The sequence below is a fragment of the Oryzias latipes genome, chromosome 3, assembly GCF_053564925.1.
Source record: "Oryzias latipes strain Hd-rR chromosome 3, Olatipes_Hd-rR_3.1".
In the NCBI taxonomy this organism is placed as follows: domain Eukaryota; kingdom Metazoa; phylum Chordata; class Actinopteri; order Beloniformes; family Adrianichthyidae; genus Oryzias; species Oryzias latipes.
The window spans coordinates 4160115-4187120 of record NC_136239.1 but is presented as its reverse complement, the minus strand read 5'-3'; the positions used below and the strand labels follow the sequence as shown (position 1 = coordinate 4187120).

The 27006-nt window shown below is 44.5% G+C and overlaps 1 protein-coding gene across 6 annotated transcripts in view; it reads left to right on the top strand.

Annotated features, from left to right (window-relative positions):
• The window catches only part of large2 (LARGE xylosyl- and glucuronyltransferase 2), a 110788-nt gene that overhangs the window by 73729 nt on the left and 10053 nt on the right, over nucleotides 1-27006 (top strand). For all 6 annotated transcript variants that reach the window (XM_023950603.2, XM_023950611.2, XM_023950607.2 and 3 more), the window contains 9 exons: nucleotides 6918-7110; nucleotides 14559-14848; nucleotides 16628-16710; nucleotides 17069-17192; nucleotides 22179-22350; nucleotides 23095-23199; nucleotides 23281-23393; nucleotides 24705-24830; nucleotides 24910-25065. In XM_023950603.2, coding sequence (XP_023806371.1) covers nucleotides 7011-7110; nucleotides 14559-14848; nucleotides 16628-16710; nucleotides 17069-17192; nucleotides 22179-22350; nucleotides 23095-23199; nucleotides 23281-23393; nucleotides 24705-24830; nucleotides 24910-25065 — 1269 coding nt within the window. In that variant the 5' untranslated portion in view covers nucleotides 6918-7010. The remainder of the gene's footprint in view (nucleotides 1-6917; nucleotides 7111-14558; nucleotides 14849-16627; nucleotides 16711-17068; nucleotides 17193-22178; nucleotides 22351-23094; nucleotides 23200-23280; nucleotides 23394-24704; nucleotides 24831-24909; nucleotides 25066-27006) is intronic.

Below are 27006 nucleotides of genomic sequence, written 5' to 3'. Positions count from 1 at the left end.
CCTTTGAAAAAAACATTGGTTTTACGTCCCTTTCTGTTAGACGCCGCGTCTCCGCTTTCGTGTTTCTGGATTTGCTTTTGTGTTTCTGGATTTGCTGTTGTGTTTCTAGATTTTCTGTTGTGTTTCTGGAGTTGCTGTTGTGTTTCTGGAGTTGCTGTTGTGTTTCTGGATTTGCTGTTGTGTTTCTGGAGTTGCTGTTGTGTTTCTGGATTTGCTGTTGTGTTTCTGGAGTTGCTGTTGTGTTTCTAGATTTTCTGTTGTGTTTCTGGATTTTCTGTTGTGTTTCTGGAGTTGCTGTTGTGTTTCTGGAGTTGCTGTTGTGTTTCTGGAGTTGCTGTTGTGTTTCTGGAGTCGCTGTTGTGTTTCTGGATTTGCTGTTGTGTTTCTGGATTTGCTGTTGTGTTTCTGGATTTGCTGTTGTGTTTCTGGATTTGCTGTTGTGTTTCTGGATTTGCTGTTGTGTTTCTGGAGTTGCTGTTGTGTTTCTGGAGTTGCTGTTGTGTTTCTGGATTTTCTGTTGTGTTTCTGGATTTGCTGTTGTGTTTCTGGAGTTGCTGTTGTGTTTCTGGATTTGCTGTTGTGTTTCTGGATTTGCTGTTGTGTTTCTGGATTTGCTGTTGCGTGTCTGGATTTGCTGTTGCGTGTCTGGATTTGCTGTTGCGTTTCTGGATTTGCTGTTGTGTGTCTGGATTTGCTGTTGTGTTTCTGGATTTGCTGTTGTGTGTCTGGGTTTGCTGTTGTGTGTCTGGATTTGCTGTTGTGTTTCTGGATTTGCTGTTGTGTTTCTGGAGTTGTTGTTGTGTTTCTGGATTTGCTGTTGTGTTTCTGGAGTTGCTGTTGTGTTTCTGGAGTTGCTGTTGTGTTTCTGGAGTTGCTGTTGTGTTTCTGGATTTTCTGTTGTGTTTCTGGATTTGCTGTTGTGTTTCTGGAGTTGCTGTTGTGTTTCTGGAGTTGCTGTTGTGTTTCTGGAGTTGCTGTTGTGTTTCTGGATTTGCTGTTGTGTTTCTGGATTTGCTGTTGTGTTTCTGGATTTGCTGTTGTGTTTCTGGAGTTGCTGTTGTGTTTCTGGATTTGCTGTTGTGTTTCTGGATTTGCTGTTGTGTTTCTAGATTTTCTGTTGTGTTTCTGGAGTTGCTGTTGTGTTTCTGGAGTTGCTGTTGTGTTTCTGGATTTGCTGTTGTGTTTCTGGAGTTGCTGTTGTGTTTCTGGATTTGCTGTTGTGTTTCTGGAGTTGCTGTTGTGTTTCTAGATTTTCTGTTGTGTTTCTGGATTTTCTGTTGTGTTTCTGGAGTTGCTGTTGTGTTTCTGGATTTGCTGTTGTGTTTCTGGAGTTGCTGTTGTGTTTCTGGATTTGCTGTTGTGTTTCTGGATTTGCTGTTGTGTTTCTGGATTTGCTGTTGTGTTTCTGGATTTGCTGTTGTGTTTCTGGATTTGCTGTTGTGTTTCTGGAGTTGCTGTTGTGTTTCTGGAGTTGCTGTTGTGTTTCTGGATTTGCTGTTGTGTTTCTGGAGTTGCTGTCGTGTTTCTGGAGTTGCTGTTGTGTTTCTGGAGTTGCTGTTGTGTTTCTGGATTTTCTGTTGTGTTTCTGGAGTTGCTGTTGTGTTTCTGGAGTTGCTGTTGTGTTTCTGGATTTGCTGTTGTGTGTCTGGATTTGCTGTTGTGTGTCTGGATTTGCTGTTGTGTGTCTGGATTTGCTGTTGTGTTTCTGGATTTGCTGTTGTGTGTCTGGATTTGCTGTTGTGTTTCTGGATTTGCTGTTGCATGTCTGGATTTGCTGTTGTGTGTCTGGATTTGCTGTTGTGTTTCTGGATTTGCTGTTGTGTGTCTGGATTTGCTGTTGTGTTTCTGGATTTGCTGTTGTGTGTCTGGATTTGCTGTTGTGTGTCTGGATTTGCTGTTGTGTTTCTGGATTTGCTGTTGTGTTTCTGGATTTGCTGTTGTGTGTCTGGATTTGCTGTTGTGTGTCTGGATTTGCTGTTGTGTTTCTGGATTTGCTGTTGTGTGTCTGGATTTGCTGTTGTGTTTCTGGATTTGCTGTTGTGTTTCTGGATTTGCTGTTGTGTTTCTGGATTTGCTGTTGTGTTTCTGGATTTGCTGTTGTGTTTCTGGATTTGCTGTTGTGTGTCTGGATTTGCTGTTGTGTTTCTGCATTTGCTGTTGTGTGTCTGGATTTGCTGTTGTGTTTCTGGATTTGCTGTTGTGTTTCTGGATTTGCTGTTGTGTGTCTGGATTTGCTGTTGTGTTTCTGGATTTGCTGTTGTGTTTCTGGAGTTGCTGTTGTGTTTCTGGATTTGCTGTTGTGTTTCCGGATTTGCTGTTGTGTTTCTGGAGTTGCTGTTGTGTTTCTGTAGTTGCTGTTGTGTTTCTGGATTTGCTGTTGTGTTTCCGGATTTGCTGTTGTGTTTCTGGAGTTGCTGTTGTGTTTCTGGAGTTGCTGTTGTGTTTCTGGATTTGCTGTTGTGTTTCTGGATTTGCTGTTGTGTTTCTGGAGTTGCTGTTGTGTTTCTGGATTTGCTGTTGTGTTTCTGGAGTTGCTGTTGTGTTTCTGGATTTGCTGTTGTGTTTCTGGATTTGCTGTTGTGTTTCTGGATTTGCTGTTGTGTTTCTGGATTTGCTGTTGTGTTTCTGGATTTGCTGTTGTGTTTCTGGAGTTGCTGTTGTGTTTCTGGAGTTGCTGTTGTGTTTCTGGATTTGCTGTTGTGTTTCTGGAGTTGCTGTCGTGTTTCTGGAGTTGCTGTTGTGTTTCTGGAGTTGCTGTTGTGTTTCTGGATTTTCTGTTGTGTTTCTGGAGTTGCTGTTGTGTTTCTGGAGTTGCTGTTGTGTTTCTGGATTTGCTGTTGTGTGTCTGGATTTGCTGTTGTGTGTCTGGATTTGCTGTTGTGTGTCTGGATTTGCTGTTGTGTTTCTGGATTTGCTGTTGTGTGTCTGGATTTGCTGTTGTGTTTCTGGATTTGCTGTTGCATGTCTGGATTTGCTGTTGTGTGTCTGGATTTGCTGTTGTGTTTCTGGATTTGCTGTTGTGTGTCTGGATTTGCTGTTGTGTTTCTGGATTTGCTGTTGTGTGTCTGGATTTGCTGTTGTGTGTCTGGATTTGCTGTTGTGTTTCTGGATTTGCTGTTGTGTTTCTGGATTTGCTGTTGTGTGTCTGGATTTGCTGTTGTGTGTCTGGATTTGCTGTTGTGTTTCTGGATTTGCTGTTGTGTGTCTGGATTTGCTGTTGTGTTTCTGGATTTGCTGTTGTGTTTCTGGATTTGCTGTTGTGTTTCTGGATTTGCTGTTGTGTTTCTGGATTTGCTGTTGTGTTTCTGGATTTGCTGTTGTGTGTCTGGATTTGCTGTTGTGTTTCTGCATTTGCTGTTGTGTGTCTGGATTTGCTGTTGTGTTTCTGGATTTGCTGTTGTGTTTCTGGATTTGCTGTTGTGTGTCTGGATTTGCTGTTGTGTTTCTGGATTTGCTGTTGTGTTTCTGGAGTTGCTGTTGTGTTTCTGGATTTGCTGTTGTGTTTCCGGATTTGCTGTTGTGTTTCTGGAGTTGCTGTTGTGTTTCTGTAGTTGCTGTTGTGTTTCTGGATTTGCTGTTGTGTTTCCGGATTTGCTGTTGTGTTTCTGGAGTTGCTGTTGTGTTTCTGGAGTTGCTGTTGTGTTTCTGGATTTGCTGTTGTGTTTCTGGATTTGCTGTTGTGTTTCTGGATTTGCTGTTGTGTTTCTGGATTTGCTGTTGTGTGTCTGGATTTGCTGTTGTGTGTCTGGATTTGCTGTTGTGTTTCTGGATTTGCTGTTGTGTGTCTGGATTTGCTGTTGTGTTTCTGGATTTGCTGTTGTGTTTCTGGATTTGCTGTTGTGTGTCTGGATTTGCTGTTGTGTTTCTGGATTTGCTGTTGTGTGTCTGGATTTGCTGTTGTGTGTCTGGATTTGCTGTTGTGTTTCTGGATTTGCTGTTGTGTGTCTGGATTTGCTGTTGTGTGTCTGGATTTGCTTTTGTGTTTCTAGATTTTCTGTTGTGTTTCTGGAGTTTCTGTTGTGTTTCTGGAGTTGCTGTTGTGTGTCTGGAGTTGCTGTTGTGTTTTTGGAGTTGCTGTTGTGTTTCTGGATTTTCTGTTGTGTTTCTGGAGTTGCTGTTGTGTTTCTGGAGTTGCTGTTGTGTTTCTGGATTTGCTGTTGTGTTTCTGGATTTGCTGTTGTGTTTCTGGAGTTGCTGTTGTGTTTCTGGATTTGCTGTTGTGTTTCTGGATTTGCTGTTGTGTTTCTGGATTTGCTGTTGTGTTTCTGGATTTGCTGTTGTGTTTCTGGATTTGCTGTTGTGTTTCTGGATTTGCATTTGTGTTTCTGGATTTGCTGTTGTGTTTCTGGATTTGCTGTTGTGTTTCTGGAGTTGCTGTTGTGTTTCTGGAGTTGCTGTTGTGTTTCTGGAGTTGCTGTTGTGTTTCTGGATTTTCTGTTGTGTTTCTGGAGTTGCTGTTGTGTTTTTGGAGTTGCTGTTGTGTTTCTGGATTTGCTGTTGTGTTTCTGGATTTGCTGTTGTGTGTCTGGATTTGCTGTTGTGTGTCTGGATTTGCTGTTGTGTGTCTGGATTTGCTGTTGTGTTTCTGGATTTGCTGTTGTGTGTCTGGATTTGCTGTTGTGTTTCTGGATTTGCTGTTGCGTGTCTGGATTTGCTGTTGTGTGTCTGGATTTGCTGTTGTGTGTCTGGATTTGCTGTTGTGTGTCTGGATTTGCTGTTGTGTTTCTGGATTTGCTGTTGTGTGTCTGGATTTGCTGTTGTGTGTCTGGATTTGCTGTTGTGTTTCTGGATTTGCTGTTGTGTTTCTGGATTTGCTGCTGTGTGTCTGGATTTGCTGTTGTGTGTCTGGATTTGCTGTTGTGTGTCTGGATTTGCTGTTGTGTTTCCGGATTTGCTGTTGTGTGTCTGGATTTGCTGTTGTGTTTCTGGATTTGCTGTTGTGTTTCTGGATTTGCTGTTGTGTGTCTGGATTTGCTGTTGTGTTTCTGCATTTGCTGTTGTGTGTCTGGATTTGCTGTTGTGTGTCTGGATTTGCTGTTGTGTGTCTGGATTTGCTGTTGTGTGTCTGGATTTGCTGTTGTGTTTCTGGATTTGCTGTTGTGTTTCTGGAGTTGCTGTTGTGTTTCTGGAGTTGCTGTTGTGTTTCTGGAGTTGCTGTTGTGTTTCTGGAGTTGCTGTTGTGTTTCCGGATTTGCTGTTGTGTTTCCGGATTTGCTGTTGTGTTTCCGGAGTTGCTGTTGTGTTTCTGGAGTTGCTGTTGTGTTTCTGGATTTGCTGTTGTGTTTCTGGATTTGCTGTTGTGTGTCTGGATTTGCTGTTGTGTTTCTGGATTTGCTGTTGTGTGTCTGGATTTGCTGTTGTGTGTCTGGATTTGCTGTTGTGTTTCTGGATTTGCTGTTGTGTTTCTGGATTTGCTGTTGTGTGTTTGGATTTGCTGTTGTGTTTCTGGATTTGCTGTTGTGTTTCTGGATTTGCTGTTGTGTGTCTGGATTTGCTGTTGTGTTTCTGGATTTGCTGTTGTGTGTCTGGATTTGCTGTTGCGTGTCTGGATTTGCTGTTTTGTTTCTGGATTTGCTGTTGTGTGTCTGGATTTGCTGTTGTGTTTCTGGAGTTGCTGTTGTGTTTCTGGATTTGCTGTTGTGTGTCTGGATTTGCTGTTGTGTTTCTGGATTTGCTGTTGTGTTTCTGGATTTCCTTATGTGTTTCTGGATTTGCTGTTGTGTGTCTGGATTTGCTGTTGTGTTTCTGGATTTGCTGTTGTGTTTCTGGATTTCCTTATGTGTTTCTGGAGTTGCTGTTGTGTTTCTGGATTTGCTGTTGTGTTTCTGGATTTGCTGTTGTGTTTCTGGATTTGCTGTTGTGTTTCTGGAGTTGCTGTTGTGTTTCTGGATTTGCTGTTGTGTTTCTGGATTTGCTGTTGTGTTTCTGGATTTGCTGTTGTGTTTCTGGAGTTGCTGTTGTGTTTCTGGATTTGCTGTTGTGTTTCTGGATTTCCTTATGTGTTTCTGGAGTTGCTGTTGTGTTTCTGGATTTGCTGTTGTGTTTCTGGATTTGCTGTTGTGTTTCTGGATTTGCTGTTGTGTTTCTGGATTTGCTGTTGTGTTTCTGGAGTCGCTGTTGTGTTTCTGGATTTGCTGTTGTGTTTCTGGATTTGCTGTTGTGTTTCTGGAGTCGCTGTTGTGTTTCTGGATTTGCTGTTGTGTTTCTGGAGTTGCTGTGGTGTTTCTGGATTTGCTGTTGTGTTTCTGGAGTCGCTGTTGTGTTTCTGGATTTGCTGTTGTGTTTCTGGATTTGCTGTTGTGTTTCTGGATTTGCTGTTGTGTTTCTGGAGTCGCTGTTGTGTTTCTGGATTTGCTGTTGTGTTTCTGGATTTGCTGTTGTGTTTCTGGATTTGCTGTTGTGTTTCTGGAGTCGCTGTTGTGTTTCTGGATTTGCTGTTGTGTTTCTGGATTTGCTGTTGTGTTTCTGGAGTCGCTGTTGTGTTTCTGGAGTTGCTGTTGTGTTTCTGGATTTGCTGTTGTGTTTCTGGATTTGCTGTTGTGTTTCTGGATTTGCTGTTGTGTTTCTGGATTTGCTGTTGTGTTTCTGGAGTTGCTGTTGTGTTTTTGGAGTTGCTGTTGTTGTACCTTAAATGTAGACGTGTCTTTCACCTCTCAGCCACCGTAGTTCAGAGACAGAAAAATCTCTGCAAACTGAGCTCGGTGTAAAACTCCCCAATGAAAACACAGCTGACAGATGCATGAAAGCTTAGATAACAAATGTTTCACTAAACACTGAAGTGTTGCTGAAAAGAGCACTTACTTGTTGCTAAGGTAGAAACCTCTGAAAAGCCTCGCTCTGTCTGCCATGATGGATGTGAACGGGGATTGACGGGGATGTTCTGACCCGCATGCTGTCTCTGTCTTCTTGTATGAAAGGATGCTGCAGGAGCCTGAAGAGGGACCGAGCCCCACCTGAGCCCTGCCCCCCCATCTCTGAACCTCATCCCTCACAGCTCCGCCCCCCCCATCATGAATCTGCTGTGCCGTGGGCGCCTGAAGCTGCTGGCGGCGTCCCTCACAGCCATCGTCCTGCTCACCTGGCTCTACCTGCTGGCTGGGAACCTGGAGAGTGAGTATGAGCCTGAGGACAGATTGAACCCAAACGACCTCTAACCCTGACGTCAGCAGGGTTGAAGGGAAAGACCGCAGAGGCGGGAACGGTTTCAGCAGTGACGGTGGAATTTTAAACTTGATTTATGGTCTGGGTCTTTGAGGCGTGAACGGCGTATGGATTTGTTGGATCGACACTAAAAGAGTTGTGTGATTCATGGCTTACACTGTTCTATGGATTTGTGGGTAATTCACTGATGTCACCTACTGAGCATTTACAGTATGTGGCTGTGCACCAGAGTTCTGCAGCTCCCAATCATTTCAGGAATCAAACCTTCGGATGTATGAAGGATGTGTATTTTTTGACATTACACTTGATAGTTTTAATGTATAACAGATAACAGACAGTACATATTTTGGGTTCTGACAAATTTAGCAAACGTTTCATTTTCGTAGACCAGTGATTGACTCTCACCTCTGCTTGGATCTCTGATCAGCATCCATCACGCCGTCTTAGCTTTGCATTTGCAGCAGGAAGTTAACGCTGTGCTCCCCCCCCCCCCCCCATGCACTCCTCATTAAACCAAGACAAAGTCTGTGAACGTCAGCAGCAGCAGACACAATCAGAATCAAAATCAGCTTTATTGGCCAAGTACAGCGCATGTATAAGGAATTTGGCTTCGGTGTCTTGTGGTCTCGTGCAAACTAGCAAGGTATAAAAACGTGTAAAGGGGTAAAGACAAAAGAAGACAAAGAATAAAAAAAAAAGCAATGTAAGGTAGATATCTGAATAAATAAACATAACTAAATAAAAGGTAAAAAATGCAGCAGTAGTTCCGGTGTGACAGTTTCTGTGGTTTTGTTCCGTGGTCTTGAGTTGTCAGGAGTTCATCAGAGTGACAGCTCGGGAGAAGACGCCGTCTTTGTGGCGAGTGGTTTTGGTTCGCATTGTCCTAAAGCCCCGCCCTGACGGAGGAGGCTGAAAAGGCAGTGTCCCGGATGAGAGGGGTCTTCCTGACCCTGGACCGGTACAGGTCCTGAGTGGAGGGAAGGCTGGAACCAATAATCCTCTCAGCAGATCTGATGGTTCTCTACAGTCTGTAGAGAAAAAACATCCAAAATGTATATTTTTAACAGTTTTATTATTATTGTTTCATTTCATCTAAAAATATAACTTTGTTTTTTTTGCAAGAAACCTTTAGTGATGATTTCTTAATTTTTGTCAATAATGACACTAATATTGACTCAAAGATTGGGGGGCAAGCCCCCGAGGGCTAGTCATAGAAACGATCTAACCTGGCGGTGTCCGTCAGCGCCGGCCTCATTGAAGATCTTCTACCCTGCCTACCTGGCTTTGTTCAATGGCACAGCAGGGTCTGTCTGTGTTTGTATGCATGTGTTTGTGTTTGTGTGTTTTTATGTGTGTGTGTTCGAATGTAGGCAGGGGCATGCATTGGCAGCTGTGGGTGCCACAGCTACATAACCTCTGGAACAAGCATCACTTATCCTAGCTACAATGTTCAATGGTGGGTTACTCTAGAGACTATAATAATGAAAAAATTTTATATCATGGTCCGGGTGAATACTCGATTCTGATTGGCTGCCTTGTGTGCATTAAAAAGTGATAACCGCACGCCCCAAAAAGAAGTTCCGATCACATATCTTAAATCTTCTGTATCACTGCGCCGGTTTCTTTAAAACAACCTTTAGTTTCATCATCTGGACAAAAACAAGCGGCAAGAGGAGAACTTTCTCTCTGAACTGATGCTTTATTCAACCCATCGGAAAGATCAGCATATATATATATCGCTTTATATCGCCAAATCTTGAGTGCAGCGGAATCCAAATCGGAAAAAAACAAGACTTAAGGACTAAAAACTGGTTAATATTTATGTCTTTTGTAAGTGACCATGGTATAAGCGGGTTAATGTCTTTCGAAGTGTGCATTATCACTTTTTAACGCACTTCAGTCGGACGGTTCAGGCTTCCACGGCGTGCATTAAGTGATGATGCATACTTCGTCGGCCATTAACCCTTACTTAAATATGTTTAGGGGGGAAATTATTAGAAAAGTATAAAAACCTGTTTTCATGAAGATGAGCATCGGCCATGTCTTTAGCCACAGTGAGCAGATAGCAGATGACGTCATGTGATAGGAAACCCTATTGTTTTGAATCAAATCTGGTGTCCAAGTTGTTCACTAGTACAAAGGTGGAAAAAGTTGCAGTTGGTACCTTTGAGGTGTTTTAAGGATTCACTTGGGCAGCAATTGTTGCCAATGAGGCAAAACAGGTAAATATAACCCTCTGCTTGAATAGTTACAAAGTTTTTGTGTGCAGGTCAAAGATCTAGTGAGGAGACAGAAGAAGAACTTTGCATGTAGCAGTTTTATGCCTACAGGTTGTTCCCACAGACCAAACCCATAAAATGTAGTGAACAACTCTCTAATGTTATGAGGATTCTGACGAATTCAGTATGAATTCAGTGAGCCGTCACAGAGGGTAGGTCTGAATGGCTGTACCAGTCATTGACCCTCTGATGACGACTTGAGGGAATGAACAGAATCATTTCCCTTTTTAGTTTTTTCATTGTTTCAGCATCATTAACGCTTGTGTGCTAACGATCCAGTCTTATCACCACCATTAGTGTCGGTGTCCACAGACCTGCTACCGTCCATTAGAACACAGAGAGAGCAGGTTCCTTTGAGGGAAAACGTTGTGTTGGCGAGGAGAAAAGGCGCTTTAAGCTAAGTGGACAAACGCGTACTTTGACGTATGGGCTGGATAAAGTCGTGTGTCTTATTTGTAAGCAGGTAAATGCAACGCACAAAGAATTCAATATAAAACATCACTACAAAATGTTACAAATCATAAAAACTAACAAAAATTGACCGTTGAGGAGTGAAACAATGAGCTCTAACAACTACAGTGAGGCTGTGCTGCACAGCAGATCATGTTAATAAAAATGGCTAAATCAATGAAGCTGAGACAGAAGCTAGTAGCTACGTTGTGGCTTTGGAAACGGCCCGGCGTAGCAAACCCTTCAGTGACGGGGAGTTTGTAGAAACAATGCACGCTGAAAGGAGCTGACATTGTTTTTGCAGAGCAAAAGAAAAAGTTTGAAGAAATAAGTCTGTGAAATGATACAAATACTAAACGAGTAGAAGATCTGGGCAGCAACCTCTGACTGCAACTGGGAAAACATCTGGGTAATTGTACAATAATGACACTTGGTCATTTTAGTTATTAAAACAACTTTTTCTGTTTTTTTTCACCAAAATTCCCCCCCAGTCTAAAGTGGATCTCTTAATTTGGCCCTCCGCTACAAAAACTTTGAAACCCCGCTTTAGACAAACATTAAAGTAAGCAGCATCAGTAGGCAGCCTGTGTGACTCTGTCCTGGGATCTTTTTAAGACTCAGACACGTTTGACTGGAGACGCTTCTGCTTCCACAACTTGAGCTGTAAAACAGAGATTTCAACAGCAGCACGGCAGAGAAACGAGGTCTTCTTCACCTTCATCAGAGGCTGTGAACTTTCCTCCCCCCTGAGTTCAGCTTCTAAATGAGGAAAAGAAGCAAACCAGAGCGACGGCAAGGACGGCAGGAAAACACGGCAAAGGAGAAAACAAAGAGAGAACTCACGAGAAAAAGGTTTGGAGGAAGAGGAGGATGGAGGAAGGGAGATAAATCACAAGAGCAAAGCGAAGAAAGATGAAGAGAAACGATGAGACAGTAGAGCTTCTTCTTAGCAGGAGGAGGCTTGTGCTGGAATATTTTCTGCAGATGATTAATCCTCATTGGCCATTGTGCTGAGCATTCAGGGAGAATGGATGAGTGTGAGGGGAGATGAAGATCAGACAGCAGAGACACAGCCACATCTAGAAAAGCACGCTCCCTGTTAGCAGTGTGTGTGTGTCTGTGTTTGTATATGTGTGTCTTTGTGCGTTGATCTGCTGGCAGATTTAAACATTCAAAAAGAACCAGCGTTTTTTTTTTTTCTTCTCTGCAGTCGCTCGGCTCCGACATTTCCGTCACGATGCTGCAGATCAGAGGCGCTGAGGCGCCGCTCTCACATGAACCTCTGCAGGAACACAGACACCGGCTCTGCTCTGCTGCAGGTCTCTTCTCTTATCAGAGGGAGGAGCAGAGGTGGCTTCCTGGAGGTTTTTCAGCCCCAAACCGTTAATAATTCTGCCAGAGTGCCAATTGGCAGAAACACACATATTAGCATTTATGAACTGCAGCGAAAACCTTAAACAGGCTGTGACTATTCAGGCACATTATGCATGCCTGTCCTTCTGGAAACACGGAAAGCTAATCCAACCAGACCTAGTCCATCAAAGGACGCTGTCCCCACTCTGCTGCGATGAGGCTTACCAAGCCCAGCATGGGTCATGGAGGTTTTGGGTGGAGGCAGCCCCCAAACGCCGGGACCCTGCTGGATGGAGGGAGAGAAGCAGGTGCCGAAAGAGGAGAGGAAGACGTGCGAGGAGCCAATTTTCAAGTGTGAGACTTGTGAGAAAATGCTCTCGTTGATCCTTGACATGTTTGCGTGGCAGATGAAAAAACACGCTGCTCCAAGTTTGCCAAGCGATGATGGCCGTTCAGATCTGCTGCCTGTGGTCAGGAGACAAACACGGCAGACTGACTGTCAGCAGCTGATAGGAAACTGAATATTCATAACTTTGTGTGCAGAGTTTTAGGAGTTTGTCTATATTTTTGAATGTTCCCTGCTCATTACAAAACTTTGCTTCTCTTTTAGGAAAATCTACAGATTTCTGCAGTTTGATTTGACAGCCACTCAGGGATTCTCACTTTGGTAGACTCAGGTTCCAGTCTGCCTTTTTTAAATGTTTTTAATGACAAGATTATTAAGTCATTCTTGCGTTGGACAGACTTGTGCCCCCAGCTCTCACAGCCATGTGTTCACTGATTTCTGAATTCAGTGTGAACGTCCGCCTCCAAACGTCATGTGACCTTCAGATTAGCTCAAGTCCAGCATGCAGAGAGCTTCATGGAATGGTTTTCATGGCCGAGCAGCTGCATCCATCCACACATCACCAAGTGAATGCAAAGCGTTGATGCAGCGGTGGAAAGCACGCCGCCACTGGACTCTAGAACAGTGGAGACGCCTTCTCTGGAGAGATGAATCACGCTTTTCCAACTGGCAATCTGATGGACGAGTCTGGGTTTGGAAGTTGCCAGGACATTGGTTCATTTGGGACGGCATTGTGCCCAATGTGAAATTTGGTGGAGGAGGAATCATGGTGTGGGCTTGTTTTCATGACTTGGGCTCTAAATTTCAGTGACAGGAACTCTGAATGCTCCAGGATACCAAAACATTTTGGACAATTCCAAGCTCCCAACCTTGAGGGATCCGTTTGGAGCGGCCCCCTCCTCTTCCAGCATGACTGTGCACCAGTGACCAAAGCAAGGTCCATGAAGACATGAATGAGTCTGGTGTGATGAACTGGACAGAGTCCTGACCTGAACCCCATATTCATGATCCTTGTGAGTTCATGTTTTACTTCGAAGCCCATCGAGATGACTATTGTTGTGATTTTGGGCTATACAAATAAAATTGAATTGAATTGAATTGAATAGAACACCTTTGGGAGGAGTTAGAGCAGAGAATGAAAGCCAGGCCTTCAGTGTGTGACCTCACCAATGACCTTCTGGTAGAATGGTCAGAAATTCCTAGAAACACTCCTCAACCTTGAGGACAGCCTTCCCAGAAGAGTTTAAGCTGTTACAGCTGCAAAAGGTGGAGCCACATCATACTGAACTCTATGGGTTAGGAAAGGAATGCCACTTCAGTTCATATGTTAGTCAAGGCAGGTGAGCTAATACTTTTTGTAGTATAGTTTACTTGGGATGCAATGATTCACTTCCGTCAAGATTTTTGTTTAACCTTGATATGTGGAAAATGGTTGTGTGTGTGTGGTCTGGATGACCGGAGTAGGAGCTCGGTTCGCATAGCCGGCAGTAAGTCAGACCTTAGCACCGCTAACTCTGAGGCCATGGTTCTTGACCGGAGAAAGGTAGCTTGCCATCTCTCGGTGGGTGGAGTATCCTTACCCCAGGTGGAGGAGTTTAAATATCTGGGGGTCTTGTTCACGAGTGAGGGAAGACCGGAGCGTGAGATTGACAGGCGGATCGGAGCGGCGTCCGTAGTTATGCTGTCGCTGTATCGGTCCATTGTGGTGAAGAGAGAGCTGAGCCGAAAAGCAAAGCTCTCAATTTACCGGTCTATCTTCGTTCCAATACTCACCTATGGTCATGAGCTATGGGTCCGAAAGAACGAGGTCCCGAATACAAGCGCCTGAAATGAGCTTCCTCCGTAGGGTGGCAGGGCGCTCCCTTAGAGATGGGGTGAGAAGCTCGGTCACCTGCAGAGAGCTCGGAGTAGAACCGCTTCTCCTCCACATTGAAAGGAGCCAGTTGAGGTGGCTCGGGCATCTAGTCCGGATGCCTCCTGGACGCCTCCATGGAGAGGTGTTCCGGGCATGTCCCACTGGGCGGAGGCCCCGGGGAAGACCCAGGACACGCTGGAGAGACTACGTCTCTCGGCTGGCCTGGGAACGCCTCGGGGTCCCCCCAGAGGAGTTGGAGGAAGTGGCCGGGGCGAGGGAAGTCTGGGCATCTCTGCTTAGACTGCTGCCCCCGCGACCCGGTCCCGAATATGCGGAGGAAGATGGATGGATGGATGGTTGTGTTTTGGTTTGACACAAAAAAACAACAAAATAAGAAAATTCCAAAAAAACATTTTAAAATGTTCAAATATGCAAGAAAAAAATGTTTAGTGGTTTATACCAAGCCTGGTGTAATGTAATAAAACAATAAATGAGAACTCCTTAAATTTAGAACAATGTGTTTGACACTTTTACCATGACATGCTGTTAAGCAGTGGGGATGCAAGCCTTTGCTTTCCACCAATTTCAATGGTGTAACATAGGGTTCAGTATTAAACTGAGAACTGTGGCAACCCAAACACATGCACACTTATCCATTTTTATCCAGGCCCTTTTATGAATAAAGCTGCATTGAAAGTTTTCTTTTGTGAAAAATGAGATTTGGTGTCTGTTTTTGTTCTTTATATGAAGGTAGAAAATTGAAAATCTGTTGTCCGTGGCCCTGATTTGCCGTTTTGCCCACACTTGTTCCCAAATAAATCAGGATGCGTCACGTGTTCCAGTACCTCAAATGACCACTGGGTGCCGGTTTCAGAGGGAACAATTTTACTTTTAGTCACAGCAGTTTGTTTTTCTATGGCAGGTTTGGAAAACCATGGGTGGATTTAATGAAACTTTGTTTTCCCACACAAATGTGGATGTAGGGCCAATTAGATCATTCCGTCAAACAAACTGGCTAGCTCGTTCCCTTCATTATTTAGATTGAGGTAGTAATTTAACAAACATTAGCTTCAACTTTTGGTATATTAACGCTCTCCCTTCCCTTCCTGCCCAGATGGCCGTTCCCTCCTGTTGGCGCCCTGTCTGGCCGACTCGCAGGCCGCTCAGGTCTTGGAGCGAGCCGTCCTGGAGGCGCGGGTTCGAGAGGTGGAGGAAGAGAACCGTCAGATCCGACTGCAGCTCAGCCAATCACAGGGCACGGCTGCCCAACTGGCAGAAGGAAACTACGGCAATCAGCAGTGGGGCGCGTCTGCAGACACGGTGCCAGAAGAAGGCGACAACACGGCAGAGGAGAAGAACAACCACACAGACTGTCCGCGGCCCCCCACCATCCAGAAGTGTGAGGTCAGGGAGAAGCATTGCTCACTGAAGTGTGTCTGAAGTTTTCTGGATCCTGATGGGACCACATGGTCCAGTTAAAGCCACGTGTTTCCGTATGTGGGTTTCCTGCTGCCCCAAACCTTGTTTATTGTATTCTGGTGTTTTCTGAAGAGAGAAAACATTTAAAGGGGCGCAGATTTAATGGAGGTTTCTGCTGGAACCGGGGGCCTTCTTGCTGTGAGGCAAGAGCGCTAACCACTGCGCCACCGTGCAGCCCAGTTTTTGATCCTTTATTTTTAATTCAAGTACAAATCTGAGTGATCTGCTTAAGTTTGGAGCCTTGTAGGGCTGGCGAATAATTGATTGATTTGAATTTGTTGTTTTTAGACAATTTCTCTTTGAAAAAATGTGGATTTTAATTTCCCAGCTCTCTGCTTTCTTGAACTTCTGTTGTTTGGAGTGAAGTCAGTCCGCCGGTCTCCAGCAACGTGCAGATGTGAAAACAGCTGGAAGCAAAGAGGAGCTACTTCCACAAGGCTGAGAAAAAAAGAAAAAAAAACACTAGTGCCCCCCAACCCCGTAACTTCTGCAATGCCTCCATGTAGCTTCAGTTTAAGCTGCTGAAGCAGAGGAACATGTGAGGATTTTTAGGAGGATCCAGAAAGAACTAGAGGATAAACCTGTTGGACTCACAGCAGCAACAGAAAAGAAAGTAAAAAAAACATGATGATTTGGAGACAGAGCTGTTGTTAAACACTTATGCTAAATACTACGATGCTATCATGCTAAATGCTACGATGCTATGAGTCTATCATGCTAAATGCTATCATGCTACGATGCTATCATGCTATGATGCTATCATGCTATGTTGCTATGATGCTATGATGCTAAATGCTAAGATGCTAAATGCTACGATGCTATGATACTATCATGCTAAATGCTATCATGCTATGATGCTATCATGCTATGTTGCTATGATGCTATCATGTTAAATGCTAAGATGCTATCATGTCCTTGTTTTCTCAGCAGCTTTGAATCTTTCTAGCGTGTTCAGACTACACGGACGGACTGAAACCACCCCTTCATGGGGGTTTTTCAGCAGGAAAACACAACTCATTTCGGATGGAAAATAAAACATTTCATAGATGGCGAGGGGAAAAAAAGCAGAGACCAAATGTTAATTAGAAATCAATACAAGAGTTCCTTGGAAAAAACTGTTTTTATCTGATCTTTTCATGATGCTGTGACTTCCACTATAACAGCTATAGTTTTTCTTTGTAAAATATTAGAATTATTGGGTTGGTAGACTTTCTTTTTTTTTAAATCTACTAGCCCACTCATCTGGTGAGTCAAAAATGAGATTTTGGTCTCTCGCTGTAACTTCAAACTTGGAGAATCAAACCACAAACATCTAAATCCGTTTCAAGGCTGCTGTTACCAAAAATGCCCTGCCGAGTGCAGTTTCATTGCAATTTCTCCTGTTAGTATCTGGATTCAGGCAGTGGTTCCTTCCTTGGTAGGTTAGAATCGAGTAAAAGGATCAGGGCAGAAAGTGGTGGGTGAGAAAGAGGGGTCTCTTAAAGCGCTGCTCCCTGTTTGTCGTCTTTAAGCTTTTTTACGATGGTTCCTGCCGCAGAGCGGTTAAGAGAGAACCTTCGTTTTTCTCCGGAGAGACAAACTCCTCCTCGTCTGTGAGGAGCAGATGCCGATTGGGCCGCCTGTCTTTGTTCCAGAAGCAGAAAAGCAAAAGTGAAGGAAAACTGTGATGACCCCGCGGTGACCCCGGCTCTTGTGTCTCTGCAGCTCATCCACGTAGCGTGCGTTTGTGCCGGTCACAACGCCAGCAGGGACGTGGTCACGCTGGTCAAGTCGGTCCTCTTTCACAGGTGAGGCTGTTGGCACACTCCTGCCCCCCCCCCCCCCCCCCCCCCCCCGCGGCGTCATCTCCCTCATTTCTGCCTCCTATTTCCCATCAAACGGGAACTGAACTGAATGCATCCGCTCAGAGGCTCTCCCTGAAGATTCTGAGCTGATCGGCTCAGACAGGTAACAGGTTCTTCACAGTTTGGGGGGATTATGGCTCCAAATTTGGACTTTCAAAAACCCAAGAACAAAACTGTAAAAATCCACTTTGTGCACAAGTTCAGTCTAGTAAGAAAACTTCTTTCTGCCTTGTTTTTTTAGGTTCAAATGCCAGAAAAGCTCTGTGAACGTTCTGAACCTGAGTCTTCTCTGCATTTACAGGAGGAACCCCCTCCACTTTCACTTCATCACTGACACGGTGGCCAACCGCATTCTGAGCTCTCTGTTCCGGTCCTGGATGGTCCCGTCCGTGCAGGTCAGCTTTTATGATGCAGATGAGCTGAAGGTGAGTCTTTTTATTTGAGCTGATTGTGTCGTCTTACTTCCGGGAAGGATAATGAGCTGTGATAATAGCTCATATTTCACACAAATGTGTTCTTTAGTGTGCCAACGGTATTATATTATCATATATATGGATGTGGTTAACTCCTGCGGTACACCAGCTTCCAAAAATGTAAAAAAGGAGACTCCATAGCCTTTATTGATGTACAGTTCCTCCAAGATCTCACGTGCGTTTTTTGTAGTACTTGAGGCAGAAAAAGCCGGAAGTTGCAGCTGTTTTTCCTAAATGTTGTAATAAAAGTTGTGAGAGTTTTCAATAATAATTTTCAAATAAATTAGTTGAAAATATGTCCAGGTAGTTGTTTTTCCTTCCAGTTTATTAACAAGCAGTTTTATGTAACCTCACAAAAACCAAATGAGAACAGTAATATGTTCTTTTAAACCAGTGACTTGCGGTGAGGTTGATGGCAGGTGAGGCACCGACTCCTCTGGAGTCAGATTTACAATGAAAGAGCTGAATATTTCACCATTCATCCAACAGCAGCAAACAGCTTATGAAATACACACAAGAACATATTTGTCCTACAGAGAATATTTCTTTTACAGACATGGATAGAACACTCTTCTTGTGTATAAATTATTCATATATACTGTACAAATGTGTTCAGCACACATTTGACCCTCAGTAACTAATTTATGGTATTTTACCAACTTCAAGTTCTGGAGCTTTAATCAATTATCAAATATTTTCTGTGAAAATGATCATAAAAATAAAATAAATGATTTTACTTACTTTTTTTTCCACTTACTCTTTACTTACTCCACTTACTGTTATTTTAAAAAACAAACATCGAAAACCATGTTCGGCCTTACTTTTTGAGTCCATGCACTGATTCTTCTCAGCATTGATATATATGATATGATCTGTTGGAAAGTCTTCCTTATTCTCCTTTAGTTTATATGAGTTTCTTCCTCTCAATGGAGACAGACGTCCTTAGTCTGTTTCTACGGCACCAGTGTAGCTACAAAGCAGCTGTCAGACGAGCTTTAGCTGTTATTTTCGTGGGAACTCAGAGACTTCATGAGCCTAGGCGGAAAAAGAAAGTGAGGACTTTAATCACTTCTGACTGGTGAGACATGAGGACGTATGATTAAGCCTCCAAGAATGATTGGTCGAGACAGTTGAAGGGGCGGGACTTTTGCCGCACCGGTATCTGCTGAAACTGCAGGCGGATTTACTCTTTTTCTTTTTAAATAGTGACGCACGATAATGACTTTTTACAACCGATACCGATATTTGCCTGCCTCTTGTAGCCGACACCGATACTTAACCGATATTTTGTCAAACGTTTTGGCAATTGTCAACTGCCCAGAGGCTTTTTTTTTCTTTCGAATGAGCGCTAGCAATAGCCGAAGCTTCACATTGTGGCGACCTGGGGGTTAGCACCGCCTATAGTCGCTATAGGCTATTGTGTGTGTGGAATCCCTCACCATGGGTGAGGGAGCTGTGAAGAGAAGTGAAGTTCATGTGTGTGTGAGTTTAGACCAAACGGGCTTTAATCCTGGGAAAGAGATTGGGCAATCTGCTTCTCTGTCTACCTCTCCCTCTATGAGACTGTTTGGGTTGGTGCAGTGTATGGGGTGCGGACAGCCCGTTAAGTGGCTGTCCGCACCCCATACACTCTCATTTCCCCGCTAAGAGTGACCAGCTGGGACGTTACATTAATCTTGCCACACATCGCAGTGGTGAATTTGTAAATAGCTTGTGACATTTGTGGTGTTAAAGCTTGACCTTTATTCCCTCTTTGTGACACTTTTGTTGAACACATTTTGCAAACAGCGAGGGAGTCGTTGGTCTCAGACACGGTAAAACAAGCCCACATGGGCGAGAGCTGCTCCATGTTGCAGAGAGAGCTCTCTAGTGCAGGCGCTGAGAGATGACATCACTTACATGTGACAAAAGCTTGCAGGATGGGCGGGGGGAGCAGACCCCTTGCTGGCACACCTTGCTGGTGAGTGAGGAAGCGACGACAATTACACTTTTAGTTATCTGCCCATTTCATCTGCAAATTGTTTTCCTATCGGAATTATTGGCATGACGTCATATTGTTCATTATCGGCCGATAGTTATCGGTATCCGATATTATCGTGCAACCCTATTTTTAAAGGAAGCTACATCATTGATGCATTTTCTGCACCCACTAATTCCAGTTCCAGCCTATCTCAGCGACTGTGTGGCGAAGGTGGTGTTCACCTTGGACCACCGCCAGTCCATCACTGAAACATCTAGGGACTCTTAAGAGTAACCAATTAACCATGTGTTTGGACTGTGGGAGGAAACCGGAGTGGCCAGAAAAAACCCCACATATGCACAGGAAGTACATGCAATCCACACATAGTAGGCAGGATTTGAACCAGGGCCTTTTGACTGTAAGGGAAGAGCGCTAATCACTGTGCAGCCCTCAGTGACATCATATCTTGTGTAAACAATGTTGACCACAAATCTGAAACTAAAAGGAGCCCAGATCAAGCCAGTGGGTCACATGACCTCAGTCTTGTATCTGCAGTGCGTTAGTGGAACCACCTCAGTGGCCTAATGGTCAGCGTCTGCCCCAAGGAAAACTTGGGTTCAAGTCTACAGTTGGGTCATATCATAGACTAAAAGTGTCTCCCTATTTGACACTCTGAATCGAGGGCTAGATCTGGAGGGTAAAACCTCTTTTTCGCTGTGACCTCGGGTGGGTCATAACCTCAGATGGACATAAGATGGCGATCAATGTCAAGCGATTATTTGCACAGATCGTTTTGTGGAAACGGAAGCTGTCATCTCCAGGAGAGACCGACCCGTTCCATTAAAACAGCAGAGGATTTTACCCTCTCTCGTTTTAGCTTAGTATGATGTCACAGACACATGGGCAGGACAAACAGAACCACAAACAGGAAGGTTTCTGTCAATCAAAAGGCCACACCCCTTTGGATAAAACATAAGAGTCACAGAAATGTACTAACAAAAGCCTCTCTGTCAGAGTGAAGGAAGACTGACCTGATTGTGTAAGAAGCCACCTAGTGGTTAGCTGAAGCACTGACCTGGCTCCGGTTATCTTAGTTTACAAACTAAGGGGTGTGAACTGTCTTCTTTGTGATGATGGGTAGGACTTGATTGGTTGGTTGGTTGATTCAGTCACCAATGTTTTCCTGAGGCCCTCACCTCATGATTCAAAGACCTTTTGAGTTTAGCAAGACAAAGCTCAAGAACCCACAAGTCCTTGAATCATTAACTGTGACTAAACAAGGAAAAACAAAGTTTTGTTCGACGACTAAAGACAGTCAATTTGCAAATTTCCCACATATGCCACTTCCGTCTTCGTGATACCCGCCTGATATACGTAAGTCCAATGTCCAAGCTTGCGTCCGTCATTTATTGATCTGCGCAGAAGTCCGTCATGGGTTTCATCCGATGTTTCTTCACGTGAATTCGCTTTCGAGCACTTCAATATTTTCGGTGCATCGATAAGTACATTTCATGCGTATTTGCATAGTTTATACGCAATTATTACGTAAATCTGAGCAATTGTTTTGCTCACGCAAATTTGTGGCTTTCCACGACATTTCCATGTTTGTCCACGTTTGTCTCACGGACTTATATTGCATTTTTATATTGCATAAACGGCGCACATATCTTGTTAAAATTACATAATTGAAGCACTAACCACTAATCAATTTCATATTAACAGAATAATAAATGCACACAGTGTTAGGGTTACGTGATTACCAATTGCCCACACGCTATAATCACCACAATAAGACTGCCTCAGTTCTGTCTTTCAGTAAGAAAACAAGGACGTGAAAAGTTCTGATCATGCAAGATATGATGTTCCTGTTCTGCCTGATTGAAGGACCCACATTCATGTCTGCAACCTTCAGCTTTCTATAAAAAGAGGCTCCATGCACCGGGAGGACAGAAGTCGTCTGTGACAGCTTTGCGCTGCGACAGACCGATTCTCCTTCTGCAGAAGTCTAATAAAACTTCTCATCTCCTGTGTGGTTCTTCTCTCTGTTAGGAAAATGTCCTGACCCTGATACACGGTTCATGTTGTTTGTGTGGTTTATTCACACGTCTTCCGTGGTCTTAACGTGGTTCCTTCGTGACAATTTCACATCACGACCACATCTTTTTTCACTTTTTCCACGTCTCTTCACGTATGGTTAATTTTTATCGTGCAATATGCGCAAATTGTAGCGACAGTTTGACGTGACCTCAAGCTTGTGAACATGTGATGGTGGGCCTCCAGGGTGGGGGTGTGAGTCCTCACTTCATTTGCTCCTCTGACGTCTCTCAGCAGATGAGTCTGGTCCTCTCTGCTCGCTGATGTAAAAGAGACTAACCTGTTTTGGTTTGGACACCAGAGCTGCCTCAGATTGAGACTATGGTGCCTCTTGGACATGCATCACAGTGCATTTCCTGCAGATTCTGCGTGTGCAGCTCCTCCGCAGGCTTCAGGCTGCATGCAGGGAGATGGAGACCTGCTGAGCTCCTGCTTCACACAAATAAAAGATAAATAAGAACATCCGATGATAACTGCAGCTCTGAGCTGGTGGCTGTTCCCTCTACGTGACTGCAGCCTAAAGAAAAAGAATCTGTGTTTGGGTTTGCAGCCCCGTCCTTTTCCTTGACACCATCACAGCCCCCCCCCCCCCCCCCCCCCCCCCCCCCCGCTGACTTTGTGCTGAACAATGAGTCCTTTGTGCTGTCAAACACTTCGACCTGCAACCTCTTTTTCACTTTCCATTAACTGGCTTTAAAGTGGAGAAAAGCACCGGCACCTTTAAGCCGATTATGTTTGCAGATGAGGCTCAGATCCAATTACTTAGAATGAAGGAAATTAATTAAAAGACTGTTTGCAGCCTCTGAAATAATGTCTCTGCTTCCCCGTGCTGAATGTGGTTTGCTGCTAACTGTGGGTCCACACCGTGCTTCCCTCTGTTCCAGTCCGAGGTGTCGTGGATCCCCAACAAGCATTACTCAGGTATTTACGGCTTGATGAAGCTGACGCTGACCAAAGCCCTGCCGCCTGACCTGAACAAGGTCATCGTCCTGGACACAGACATCACCTTTGCCACTGACATCGCTGAGCTCTGGGGCATCTTCAGGAAGTTCACCGGTGAGAGTCTCCCCCATCTTCCCGAACCTAAAGGATCCAAAAAAGGGGTGGTTTTTGGTCAAAGATGTGATGCATTTTGGTGTCATTAGTTTATCTTCAAGCATGCATCACCAACAAAACGCAAATAATTCTGTATGACATACAGTGGGGCAAAAAAAGTATTCAGTCAGCCATCAATTGTGCAAGTTCTCCCACTTAAACAGATGAGAGAGGCCTGTTATTATCATTAAAGGTAGACGTCAACTAAGAGAGATAAAATGAGAAAACAATTCAGAAAATCCCATTGTCTGACTTTTAAAGAATTTATTTGCAAATTCTGCTGGAAAATAAGTGTCTGTGTCCGTACCGTCTGCAGGCGTCTGTGCAGCAGCTTTGCCTCTAGTAATGGTTGTTGTGAACTGTATGTTTGGTGACTGAAGAGCCTCAGGGCCCAGAGTTTGAACCCCCAGAGTTTGCTCTCATGCATCGTTGGCATTTGCAAAGGCTAAAACTCGCTCCACACAACTGAATCCTGCATTTCACCTAAATGCATTTCTGCTTGTGGAGTTTCAAAGTGAATATGAGTTCAGACCAGCAGACGCTGACAGCTATGCAAACTGTCACTGCTCCTGTTTTCCTGGTGGGCGGAGCCTCCAGGACATCCATCATTGACACTTGTTACCTCCTTCTTCATGTTTTTTACATGTGGTCACTGCCAGCCAGTAGCTGCAGAAAAAAATGAGTCCTGGACACATTTTCTTTCAGATAAGCAGGTGATTGGTCTGGTAGAGAACCAGAGTGACTGGTACCTGGGTAACCTGTGGAAGAACCACAAACCTTGGCCCGCTCTGGGAAGAGGCTTCAACACAGGTAGGAACAGATGAAGGTGCTCTCCCTGCTGCTCCTGGAAGCCCTGAAAGAGCTCAGATGTGTCTCCGGCTGTCATTTCAGGCGTCATTCTTCTGTACCTGGAGCGGCTGCGCCGAATCAGCTGGGAGCAGATGTGGCGGCTGACAGCAGAAAGGGAGCTAATGAGCATGCTCAGTACATCACTCGCCGATCAGGTCAGAAACGTTCAGAAAAGCCAAACCGTTTGTTCAGAAGATCTCATTTTCCCGGTCGACTGTGCAGATATGTGGAACAGACTCTGAGTAATCAGATTACATTTGCTTTTTGCTTCCATGTCTTACTCATAGCAGTCAATCTGCTCTGATTTTCTGGACTCTGCATAATTTTCTGACCCGGATTCTTCATGAAAACTCATCTCAAGGCCCCCCTCCTCACATACAGTGGGTGGCAGTATGCTGTCATTTCATTCATTTACCATCCACCCACTTAGGCCACTTAGGGGCTACCCCTTTTTTTCAATCTTTATTGAAACTGGTTTAAAATCAAAAGCCAAAACACTTGGCTTTTGTACTTCCCGGTGTCAACACTGGAGGGCGTCAATCAAGTCGGTGACCTAAATTCAAAATGGTGCATTTTATTTTTTTTGAAAGATGTTACTAGTGACGCATAAATATCACAGACTCGATCGATGGCAAAGCCCCTTTCCTCTGCATCAGAATCAGCTGATTTACATTGTTTGTGTAAACACCTCACCACTGTGAAGTTTTGCATATGAGCACAGAGCTGCTTTTCTCCGCTTCAGAATCAGCTGGAATTACGTTAATTTCACGAACGGTTGAAGAGTTACAGTAGTGGAAAGAATGTCAACACTGGGGCTAAAGCTCGGAAAGGAAAGAGTTAAAAGAGCATGAAACAAAGAACAGGGGCATGGGACCAAAGACCTGGACCATCTCTCCTATTTAGAGTTTTTGCAGACACTTAGAAAAAGAAATGTGTAAATATTTAAAGCTATATATATGTGTTAGATGTTAACCAGGTTGAACTTTGTCCAATCAGGGACTCAGATTTGGTAGTGACGTATGAATGGCTTCCCTTTCATGTCGTAGATATGCCAACTGTTTGAAAATTGATCATGGAAGAGGTGTTAATAACTGCAGTGTGCGTCCAGTTGGACTTTGGTCTTTCATATGTCGGAACAGAGCTGTGAAAGAAAAGGCCTTGAACAATATTCCTGAGATTTGCACTGCTTTGACATTTCTCACCAAGCCTCTACCACTGGTAGGTGGTGGACTTGAGCTAGTAAGTTACATTACAAAAAGAAGAAGAAAAGTCTCTCCCTGCTTGTCCAGGCTGAACACTGTGGACTGTATGCACTGAGTGATTGACACACGACACATAGGCAGTGATTGAGATCTAGAAAATCCACCACTCCTCTGAACCGTATTCTGGACCATGTTATCCTCTTCTGAGCTCTCAGAGGACCACAGTCTCTGCCTCTTAAATGTTTACGTCTTCCTTTCATGCAGGACATCTTCAACGCTTTCATAAAGCAGAACCCGGTCCTGGTCCACCAGCTGCCCTGCTTCTGGAACGTCCAGCTATCTGACCACACCCGCTCTGAGCAGTGCTACACCGAGGTGTCAGACCTTAAGGTACTATTTAGAGTCTGCACTCGGACGTGCTTGCAGATGGTTGGGCTGCTTTTCAGCATAAACGTGTCTTTTTTTCCAGGTGATCCACTGGAACTCCCCAAAGAAGCTGAGAGTGAAGAACAAACATGTGGAGTTCTTCAGGAACCTCTACCTGACCTTCCTGGAGTACGATGGAAACCTGCTGCGGCGGGAACTGTTCGGCTGCCCGAGTCAGGCCAGCCCAGAGAGCATCCAGGTGAAACACAGATGGCCGCAGATCCACCATGAGCTTCAGAAAAAAGCCTCGCTGTTACATCAGAGCCTCATCCTAAAACCTGTTCGTTGTTGATCACACTGATGAGTCTGAGAGCAGGGATTCTGTACCAGAGTCTGTTTGAGTCCGCTTGGTCAGTCTGCTGTGATTGCTCAGACACAGTGAGGTGAACCGGGTCAGAGAGGATCCAGATCCTGGATCAGAGGACTCAGACCAGCAAAGATCTGCTGCAATGCATTCTCTACAGCTCTGATGTTCATTACATCACAGATTTATACGTTATGTTTCATTGTACCATGGTAAAGGTGAACACTCAATTCTGATTGGCTGCAGGGTGTGCATTAAAAAGTGCTAATGCACACCTAAAAAAGAGGTTCCGGTCACAAAGCTTAAATGTTCTGTATCACTGCACTGGCTTCTTAAAACAAACTATTGCTTCATCATCCAAAATGAGCAGAAGGAGGTGAACTTTCTTTCTGATCTGATGCTTTATTTAACCCATTGTGACCATCAGCATAGATATCGCTTTCCTTTGCCGCTGCAGTCCAGGTTGGTGCCCGCTCAGGCGGCTCAACGATGGGCTGGTAATGTTTCAGGGACAACACACCACACCACGTAACAAATAGTCCGCTTTTGTGAAAAAAGTGATCTAAACCGAAAAAATAAGGATAAAATACTAAAAACTGGTAGAATATTTATTTCTTTTGTAAGTGACCATGGTATAAGCGTGATAGTGGCCTTCAAAGTGTGCGTTGATAGAAATTAATGCACATTGTGGAAGCTTTGCATCGGACATTAACCCCTACTTAATTGCTGGATGCTAAGCCGCCTACTGTTATGGGCTTTTGAGACCAATCTCAATGTCATTGGGGTTCTGATGGATCTTCAAGTCTAAATCCAGCTCACTGAAATCCAGAGTGATGCTACTAAACTATGTGGTTCTTCCATGCTGCTGCAGGGTTCTTCAGAAAGTCGGACCAAGGTTCTGTCTTGTTCATGGTTTCTGCTGGTCCTTAGAGGAAAGGTGGCTGTCTCTCTCCCAAAGTTCATTGGTTATTATGCTTAAGCAGAGGATATACAACTTTGACCACCGTAAAAAAGAGTTCTCGAGTGGCCTATACCATGCAAAGTCAACTTTTCACGGGGTCACAGGGCTGCCGGAGCCTTTCCCGGCCAATTGTGGGTGAAGGCAGGAGACATCCTGGACATGTCGCCAGTCTGTCGCAGGGCCGCAATCACTCACCCACGCACTCTCACCTATGAACAGTAACCAATGAACCCACAAAGCATGTTTTTGGACGGTGGGAGGAAGCTGGAGTCCCCGGAGAAAACCCACGCATGCACGGGGAGAACATGCAAACACCACACAGAAAGGTCCCCCATTGGGGTTCTGTTTCAGGCCCCCCAGCCGGGACTTGAACCAGGGGCCTCTTTGCTGTGAGGAAAGAGCGCTAACCACTGCGCCCCCGTGCAGCCACTGCATTTCTGTGTTCCTCTGAAAACCTGCTCTTTAAGCACCAGCCCCTCCCAACCCACGAAAATGAGCGGGTTCTCACAAGGTTTCATTGATACGGGAGAACCGCCACTTCCAGGAAGAGTCTGCCCTACCAGCCCCGCCCCCTGGCTAACACCCACTTTCTCTGTGGAGCTAGCGGTGTTTTTTCAAATTAATTTCAATTCCATTTTATTTGTATAACCTAAATCCACAACAGTCGTCTCAATGGGAACACATAATCAAAAGGATCATAAATGCATAGAATTCAATAGGAGAATACTAAACTTTAGCTAAACAGACTAAACTGGGCATCCCTGCCTTAGACCCTCCTTCGTGAGACCCCGCTAAGGAAGGTGATCAGCTAAACCCTTTCCTTCTACATGCACATCCATCTTTGCAAAAGGTTTGGATGTTGTATGTTTTTGTGG